General features: G+C 40.6%; 1 protein-coding gene across 1 annotated transcript; it reads left to right on the top strand.

Moving 5' to 3' along the window:
- Window positions 1-9,362: 9,362 nt before the first annotated feature.
- Window positions 9,363-9,639, top strand: LOC311169623 (small nuclear ribonucleoprotein F-like; the record flags this gene model as incomplete). The annotated part of the gene is made up of 1 exon (XM_084231721.1): window positions 9,363-9,639. The coding sequence occupies one exon, from the start codon at window positions 9,363-9,365 to the stop codon at window positions 9,621-9,623; it is 261 nt and encodes an 86-aa protein (XP_084087847.1). The 3' UTR covers window positions 9,624-9,639.
- Window positions 9,640-10,256: the final 617 nt, after the last annotated feature.

Below are 10,256 nucleotides of genomic sequence, written 5' to 3'. Positions count from 1 at the left end.
CACAATGTAATGGCCCGCATTTTATTCACATTTTTAATTTGTGCCTCTGAAAAAATAATCTTAGGATATTTTGTAAACTTTGTATAGTGCCAGGATGTGACACTATTCCTCTCCTTCTCATTATAAGAATGGAGGTGTTAAGAGAGAGGGAGATAGGATTATTTCCCCATCATTCCCTCATGAGCTCATGAGAGTCAGAGCAGAGCCAGAAACCAAGTCCTTCATTTCTCTTTTATGAAAAAGTTTCTCCAGGCAAGAAAAATGATGATGCACACCCAACATTTATGTTCTAGTAATTCCCCCAGCAGTGATCTAAATAGACTTTTCTTAACCAGATGGCAGCCCCGGTAGATACAGGGTAAAAAGCAGGTGCCCAATATTAAAATACACACACACACACTCACACTCACACACAGAGACAACACAAACATGAGTGTTTTTCCTCTCCTTCCTAGGGTCTCAATGGTTTCCAACATTGGAATTATAGATGTCCTAAGACAATTATAGATGTCCACGGAGATACCCACATGGCACGGCAGACCTCTCCTGCCTCACCTGCTTCTCCACTCAGTAGTGTATTTCAGTCAGTCTGCCTGTTCTATTCCCTACTCTGTCACTCGTGAAACCTCTCATCCTCCCACGCATCTGGCCTGTACCCCGGTTCTTGTATAAATAAATAAATATTTAAAAATAAATAAATAATTCTTTAAAAAATAAAATAATTTCCCAAATTACAGGAGTGTCTTTGTTTTTTATGTCTGGCACTTAAACTATACTTGAATGCAGACTGTAGACAATGAGCTAACTTCTGAAGGGAGCTGGTTCTGCCAGAAAGACCAAATACATGTTTAGAGAGTTGGGTGTTTGAGCACTTGGAGAAAGGGGGAAGCTGGAGAATGTATTCCTTCACATGGTCAATGGTTCAATCAACCATGGTCAACCATGCCTGTGGCATGAACTCTGGACACCAAATCTCAGATGAGTTTCTTTGTTGGGGAACACATGGAGATACCGGAAGGAAACAAATCTTGATCTCACAGAGAAAGGGCAAGGAAGTTCCATGTTTGGGACTCCATCTGACTGGTTCTGATGCATATACTTCATAATAAAACTAGCTCTAAATGCTGTGCTTCTCTGATTTCTGTGAGTTGTTCCAGCAAATGATCAAACCTGAATGGGTTATAGGAATGCCCCCCCAATATGTAGCCAATTGATCATATGTAAAGGTGGGGCCCCCAAATTTGTGGCTGGCGCCCAGAATAAGGGCACTCATTGAAGATTGTGCCCTAACTCCAGAGAGACAGCATTGGAATTGAACTGCAGTACTGCATGATCTATCTATTGGATAATGATTTTGATTCACATATGGCCTTGGACAACTGAATGAGCCCCACACACCTTGTGCAAGTATTCTCTGGCCTATAGTTGGGTGTGCTTTGGCAGCAGCTTAACTATTATGTGATTATAACAGTATTATATGTGATTATAAGAGATCAATGCTGCCATCATTTAAAAATCATGGTTTTGCTAGTGTGATGGATTACATGAAAAATTGCTATGAGATGTCAAAGAGGACACATTCATGCACCAGCACATCCTAACAGGACTTAAAAAAGAAACGTTTTCCTGCTATATTAAGCAGCTGTTACAAAGTTTGGGAAAAAAATTCTGGGGGGCATCTGTCATCATTCAGGTGTTGACTAAAGCCCTGCCTAATATATCATCTCTTTAACCACTACTCTGTGGGGCTTATTTTTATCATTCTCAAGCAATTCAAATGTTGGTCATCCAGAAAATTCATTCCTCTTTTCCTTCCTACAGGCACAGGGAACAGAATTGAATTCACTGACACAGCTGAGCCAAAACAAATTTAAGAATATCTTTTTGTTCCAAAGTAAACTCAGTCTCCAAGCTCCTGTACTGTTATGCACATCAATTCATTGACCACAGCCAGCAGAAAAAAAAAGACAATCTGGGATTTGGGGGGGGTGGGGGGGGAGGTCAAATCAGGTTCTAGAGTTATTCCTATCCTCCATGATACTTCTGTAAAAGACCACGGACTACTTCAGTGGTTGGAATGTGTCCCTCCAAAATTTCGTATGTTGAAGTCCTAACTGCCAATGTGATGGTATTTAGAGGTAAGGCCTTTGGGATGTAATTAGATTTAGATTAGGTCATGCGGGTGGGGACTTCATGATGGGATTAGTGCCCTATAAGATCTATCTCTCTCTCTCTCTCTCTCTCTCTCTCTCTCTCTCTCTCTCTCTCTCTCTCTCTCTCCTTACACTGAGGATAGGCCATCACATCTATCAGCCAAAACAGACCCTGGTAGGCACTGAATCTTTCTAGTACCTTTAACTCAGACTTTCCAGACTCCAAAACTATGAGAAACTTAAGTCTATTGTTTAAGCCATTCAGTCCAAGGCTGCTATGACAGCTCCAGTAGACTGAGGCTGGGGAACTAAAATTCTGTGTTGTAAGAGTCATCTGGGGTGCTTACTCCCAATGCAACATCTTGGAACCGTCTCCCAGAGATTCTGAATCAGTAGATCCAAGTTGTGTCCCATAACCGTGCATGAATCAATAACTCCAGGTAATTCTAACACAGGTGATCTGCAAAAACACACAGAAATGCTTTCTATTGTTTCTCCCCATAGGTCATTATAGGCAAGGTACCAGTACATGCTGCCCACAGCTGACTGTGTTTACAGAGCTAAAATGGAAACACATCAGACCCTCCCAGAAGATCTGTGGCATAATGTTAGTGAGCACTGAGTAATCATCATGGGTGATTTGTTCTAAAAAGTGATCAAAGACTCCTCCACTATGCACATGCCAATCAAGACCAACTGATCAGGGTTTGTTTTTTCATTTGGAAAAAGGTCAAGCAGCTGCCCGTTTGCTTTTTTCTCTCTAGGGACATTTTAGGAAGTTCATCTGTTCTAAACAGCTGCTCACAAGTAGAATTGATCCTTGCAGAAAAACGACTGTGGGACCACACTCCAGAGGTGACATATGTTAAACTTTTTGCTTTCTTTTTTTTTTTTTTTTGTTTTCCTTTGATGAAAAAAAAAATACAAATAGACTCTCTCCTTTAAGTAATTTAAAATCAGGGTAAAAAAGTATTTTGATAGTGATTATCAAATTTATATAAAGTGTTATGTTTATAAGCCTTTCCTTTTGTCAGTGTCATGACAAATATTTATACATGGCTTTTAGCATGAAGGAACTCACCTTCCTTGTTGAGTCAACAGTTTGCATTTTAAAAAATTCATGTATCTGTTTTGTGGTCTTTATGATAATCCTACAAACAAAAAAGACACACACTATCACCCCATGAGATAGTATTTAGCTCAGAAATGGTCAAGGGGAATGGGCTGGGTTCAAATCTCAGCTCCCCAACTTACTTTCTATGTGGGCTTGGGCTACTTAACCTTTCTGAGCCTTGTTTACTCATCTGCAAAATGAAGGTAATCATGCCCACCTCATAGTATTGTTATAGGATTAACAAATTAATATTTCTGAAGTTCCTGGCACATAGTAGCATTATTTAAAAATTTATAAAATAAAACTAAGTTCAAGAAGAATTTGAGTGCTTATAACATATCAGATACTGAATAAAGACATGGAAAAAGGAGGTTTACACCACCATCCCTAAACTCGAGGAAGGTCCGGTGTAGGGTTGAAAGGGACACAAAAGCTCTAATAAACAAAAGACAATTTTTGGGGTCCCGTGAGAGAATAGTCAAAAGAAGCTGGTCTAGGTGGAAGAGAAATGAAGGAGATGGGAGCAGGTACCAGTGCAGGTGGAGAATTAAAAGATGACATTAAACTAGAGAGATGTGAGAGGGAGAAAGTAGAATTCCAAGCCAAGGGTACAATATGTATGAATAATAATAGCACTGCCTATTTCACATCAGAACTTTGCTTACTTACTTACATTTCATTGAATTCTGACCATCGCACTTCAAGGTTGGCTTCACTGTTATCATTTTACAAGTTAAAAACTGAGACTTAGAAAGGCTCACAGTATATTTTTCTAGAATATACCGTAAGTGGCAGAGCCCATCTGTTTCCAAGACTGAAGCTGCGCAGGCTGTTTCTTAGGCACCCCTCAGTCGTGGAGGCAAAAGTCTGATACAATCAAGGATTCTATAAAGAAAGGAAAGTTTTAAGGAAGGAGCTAGAAGGAAATGAGAGGTAGAGAGAAGGATGTTTCATGTGCTGATTTTGTTTTTAAATAAGATAGACGAGCATATTGATAAGCTAAGTCAGTGGAGAGAGAGAATAAAAATACCAGAGACTTAGGGGTTAGTGCAGAGGCAGCATCCCGTGAGACCCAGGAGGTGACAAATCCACCCTGGAGGTTGAACAGCTTTGAATGGGGCATGATCAGCTTGTTTTAAACAAGGAAGAGGGAAAGGTAGAGGCAAGTTTATATGTGATGAAAGGGGTCTGAAAGCTGGGGTTCAGAGCAAAGTTGGGGTTCAGGCCCTCCTATCTTAGTCAGACTTCCATGTCATCTGAGGAGGATGCTCTTTCTACTCCTTGTCCCCCACCCCCACAAGATTCCAGGGCAGGCATCCACAATTCTCCTCCACCCACTTCATGCCCCTGGTACTCTTGAATGTGTGGCAGCTGCTTATTAAAATATTAGCTTACATCTGTTCTTCTCCTTTTCCTTTGCTATTTGAAGTAGGTCATTTAAGGTAGTATTTCTTTGACTCAGGGATTTTTCTGGCTAGGATAACAGAAGCTATCTGAAGATTGTAGCTCTGGGGAAGGAATAAAATCATTAAGAAACTACAAAAGGGGTCTCATAATATCTCGATGGGAGGGGGGCTAGGTCCCATGGAATTAAAAATATATGAGGAGACTACTGAGGAGAAGCAGAGTAGACATAGCTACAAGATTCTGGGCAGTGATGACTGCATGGCTTGCCTGGGGAGCTGAACCCCAGGCAAAGAACATTTCTCCGTAGCAATAAATTCTCCTGCCCCAGGCATGGACATAATCTATAACGGTGGCCCATAAAACCCAGGCAGGTCATTGACTCAGCCTGACAGAGAAGGTAAGGGCTAATATTAAATGCACTACTTGGGATAGGAAATCAACATTAGATTTAGGTTGATTTAATTGAAAGAAAATAGAGGCATATTTCTTCAGCCTTTGAGTTAATAAGTTACAAGTTATATTCAATGCATTGTTCATTTGCTGCTCTGAATACAAGCTAGCATCTTCTCCATTCTTTGCTCTCATTATCCACTGGTTCTGTCCAGAAAGAATCAAATTCCACTTTCCAGGTCTAAGCTTTATTCTTTGGGTGGGAGGAGAGGGTGTCCCTTCAGCTTCCATCCTTGCTTGCCTGTACTTGCGCATATTTCCCTCAATCTGCAGGTACCTAGAGAGGATCTATTTCATTACTGAACCCCTCAACTACTTATTATGATGATCTTCTTACACATGGTGGGTTAGAAAATGGTGAAGCAACCACCTTCTTAGTGCCATCTAAATGCCACCTGGGCACAGCACACCGGTAAAATGGGGAAGCTACTATCTTCAGGACTGCAGAAAGCTGTGGTGAAGTGGTGTTCTGTATGTTCTCTGCAGACATGAGGGAGCATTATTCATGGTCCACCTGTGGTGTTAAGCTCGATGTCATTTGCCATCCTATCAGTGTGGGCAAGAATGGAAAAACCCATTTGTACCCATCAGAATGCTGCCATTGTGTTCTCTCAGTTGTCATATTCTGAATTTGTGCCCCTTTATTTCGATGAGACTGGAAAGTTTTTGCAGAGAAGGCCAGTGCAGATGCCAACGAGTCTTCTCAGAGTCACGTGGGCAATGCTGCAGGGCTCTTCAGGGTTTTTGCATTTTTAGAAATCAACAAGCGGAAGAGGGAGGGACCCCAAGCACCTGGGAGAGATAAGAAAAGGGGGTAGTCTGGGGTCAAAGAAGAGAAGGTTGCTTTTGTGTCCAAAACCAGTCCATTGCAGGTTAGTCACGGGGATCTTACGGTGGGAAGAAGTGACTGCAGCAGCCAGCCGGCTAGAGCAGGAAGCCTGGGTGCGGGGCTCCACTTCACTATTACTGAAGCTGGTGACCTTGCCTCAGTCACCTGATGGTGCTGACCTTCCATTTCTTATTCTAATGGAGAGAAATTGTCCTATGGATTGTCCTATGGATCTTACAGCATTGTATCCTTTTGATAATACAATCATTTTGTCATTATAACCTTTTATCATGTTGATAGCAAGACCATGTAAGTTTGCAGAGGAGACTGAATGAGGTAAGGGAAATGCTGAATATAGTGTAATGTATTGATGAAAGCTATCATGATTAGCAATAATAGAAACAGGTAATTTCTCTGGGTCTCTTTCAGTACAGCCTTTCCAGCACTGGATGGTAGGAGAGTTATTTGCTCCCACCCTGCCCTGAACAGCTGAACCTGCTTCTTAAGGCTTTCCTGCCTTGCCCCACCTCTAAGTTTGTTCTCAGTGGTTGGTTCCAGCCGAAGAGCTGACTTCTGCTGACAGCAGCAATGGGGTTAGTTTTTTTCTAGAAGACAGCAGGATAATGCAGTGATTTAGCAACACAATAAATCCCCAAAGTTTACTTGGGCTGGGGGTGGGGGCAGGGAGTGGCATGTGAGGAACCTTATAGAGGAAAAATAAAAAAAAAAAAAAACCTGAGCTCCTTTGGAAACTGGGTAGAGAGAATTTCATCTCTTGCAAGCTTTTTTTTTGTGTTCCCATCTCTCCCCACCAGCAATGTGAGAAGCATTGTTGACATTTTCAAAGGGCAGATAACCTCTAAGGTCCCAAATTTCTGGTCAACAAAGGCAGCCCTGATACAATGACAGCAGGTCAACTTCTAGCCCTAGCTCAGAGTTCAGGAGCACTCATGGTTTAACCAAGCAGGCCAGAGGTTAGGAGTCTAAAGGTGCTCCTTCAGGTGGGAAGTACTCCACACCAGGGACAGTGTGGTCTGACTTGTCCCAGGGGCATCCAGATGTGTGAAACTGGCCCCTGATCTAGACGTCACTGATCAAGAGAAACGGACATGAGGCCTCACCAAAGCTCATCCCCAACATTCTCCTGACTTCACAGGCCTCCTTACCTTCTAGAATGCTCAGCAACCCCAAACCTTGGCCCCCTCAAAGTGTTTGCACTTGCTTTGCCCCTCCACCTGGAAAGCCATCCTCCTAGATGTACTTGCTCATTGCTCAATCCTATAACTAATTCATATTCTTGTCCAAATGTCACCTCTTGTGTGAGACTTCCAATGACCAACCTCATTAAAAATCTAAATTAACCTCTCAATGTCTCCTAGCACTCCTTACCCATCTTTCTTGCTAATTTTTTTTATGCCTGGTAGTTTTCACTATCTGACATAAAATATTATATTCATTTGATAGTCTCTCTTCCACCCATCATAGATGATAAAATGATAAACTCCATCAGGAAATTTTGTTGGTTTTCTTCACTATTCTATGTAGACATGTACTTAGCACATAATAAGTCTCAGGAAATATTGGTCCATAAATAAGTATCCTAATTAATAATCTGATAAATTAACAGAAAGATTACCAAGGCATTGAATTTCAGATAATATGGCTGCTAATCATAACTGTATATATGAACTTTTATAACCAAACTGTTTACTAAAAAGGTAATTTCTGGACTAGACAATAAGCAAAGCTGGTATATCTAAGTTCTGTTGATAATTTGCAGCTATGAAATTATATAAATTTATATGGGCACCTTTCTAGCCTTAGTCCCTATTGCAAAATAAGGAATTACACCAGATTCTTAAGTCTCTTCCAAATACCATCATTACGTAATAATAAAAGTAAGACAAGCACTGGGTTCAGATACAACAATAACAACAAAAATATTTACTGACTGACTGTTTAAATCTCTAAGTCTGGGAGATTTAAAAGCTATAAGGTGACTAAATATAGACTTTGGCTGCTATAGAACTTACTATCATCAGCAGGATAGAAAAGACAAAAATGTAGTAAAATGTTAAGTATCCAAAAGATAGATGAAATGCTAATAGTGAGCAGGAATGATGAATTCTAATATGCACACCAGGTCTGTAATTTGCCTTTGGTCTTCTGGATAATTGAAAGGGTTAGATACTTGCCAAAGATGATCAAATAGCAACAGAAATTACACTATTCTTTTCATCTTCTCCCCAAAACTGTGGTCATGCCTATTTTTCAAAGAAAAACCACAAAACACCAGTAGGAAAACCCCCTGTGTTGTCAACAGCTCTCCAGCTTTTCAGAGAGATCATCATATTGTTCTCTTCCTTTTAAAAATATTAGTCTCTCTGTCCCTTTCAGGAAAACTCTTTTATGATAATAGTATAACGAGAATTATGTGTCATGAGAGAGATGACTTCCCTCATCCTGTCTAAGATGTGTATAATAACTTATCCTTAAAAACCTGACATCACCATCTCTTGATGAAGTCCCCTAACACATTTGTAATTTTCAGATATTTTCCTTTTCTTTTTTAAAGATTTATTTATTTATGCATATAAGAACTGAGGTACAGGCCAGAGGTGTGGGGGGTCAGAGGATTCACCAGAGACAGAGTGGGGAACAGAATAGGCAGACTGACTAAAATATACTGCTGAGGAGAGCAGCAGGTGAGGAGAGCACAGGAGAGGTCTGCTGTGCCATGCGGGTAACTCTCCCTGGGTGGCTGGGGATCGAACTTGTGCTACAGTGGCTGCAGATAGCTTCATAGGCTGTTTTTTAACCCCTGCACTACTAGGGAGGCCCATTTTCTTTTTCTTCTTATTTCTGGTTTCTAACCCTCGCTTGTCACCAAATATCAGCACCTCTTTTTTTTTTTTTTCTGGATTCAGGTATTAACTCTGTCAGATAAGGGGTTAAGCAAAATAACTTCCATGCCCTTTACAACTTTATTAATTTGTCATACCGGAGTGTTTTCTACAAGAAGGAAGTCTGCTTGGAACTCTCCCCTCATTCCTTTCGACACAAGTTGAAGTTGAAGAGTTGAAGAAGAGCAAAAGAAGAAAAGTTGAAGTTAAAGTTAAAGAAAAGGAGAAGTAGGTGGAGGCCATTGGCTCACAAAGCTATAACTACTAGGTGGGATACAAACCCCACTGCTGGGTGTAAAAGTACCAGGTAATATCTATTCAGTTATGGTGGGGTGCAACATACATACTCCTATACAAAAGAGAAGATCAAGACATAAAACAAAATTCCATACATTTCTCCTGCGGCTCCGCGGCTCGGGCCCAGCACTAGGCACTGCGTTTGCGAGGCACGGACCACAGCTGGGTGTGCGGCGGCCGGTAGTTTGCAGCATTTGCCAGCAGACGCGATGAGTTTACCTCTCAATCCCAAACCTTTCCTCAATGGATTAACAGGAAAGCCAGTAATGGTGAAACTTAAGTGGGGAATGGAATACAAGGGCTATCTGGTCTCTGTAGATGGCTATATGAACATGGAGCTTGCAAATACAGAAGAATACACAGATGGAACATTGTCTGGACATCTGGGTGAAGTTTTAATAAGGTTCAATAATGTCCTTTATATCAGAGGAGTGGAAGAAGAAGAAGAAGATGGGGAAATGAGAGAATAGCATCTTTGTGGGGAATTTTTTTATATATATTTCTAGACAATAAAGATTTATGTTTTTCAACTTGAAAAAAAATAAATAAAACAAAATTCCATAATTTCTAAATTCTAATAATCTACAACCAACAAAAGTTTTCTTTCCTTGCCACACTGGCAGAAAGTCACTGATGTGATAGAATAGGCCATCACCAGCAATTTTTGGAAAGAGGTGCATTTCCCTGTTTATTCTGATCTTGACCTTTCATCCCAGTCACTATCTATGGCAGGTAAGATGATGAACTCAAAGATTGAGAAGCAGTACAGAATGATGGAAAAAGTCTTCATAGAAGTTATCCCTCCAGCTATCTCTCAGACTTCCAGCTCCCCATCCACAGGATGAAGGGTTGGCGAGACAATTCCCATGTCTTTTGAGTGAGTTATTTCATTGTACCTAATCACTTTTCATTGCAAAAGAAATTGGCTTGCCCCAATGGTAACAACAGAACTTAAATATAACTTGAGAGATCATTTTATTCAGACACAAGAGAAGATAACTTAAGAACCTAATGGTCATCAATTCTTGTTTTAATGGCTGAATAAAGATTCCAATAAAAGGCCACTTTGCTGAATCCTGTTATGTCCAATCTTCATTAATATA

The sequence above is a fragment of the Talpa europaea genome (genome assembly GCF_964194135.1).
Source record: "Talpa europaea genome assembly, chromosome: 4".
NCBI classification, from domain to species: Eukaryota; Metazoa; Chordata; class Mammalia; order Eulipotyphla; family Talpidae; genus Talpa; species Talpa europaea.
Note: the sequence above shows the minus strand (reverse complement) of the source record. Positions and strands in the feature narration are given on the sequence as shown.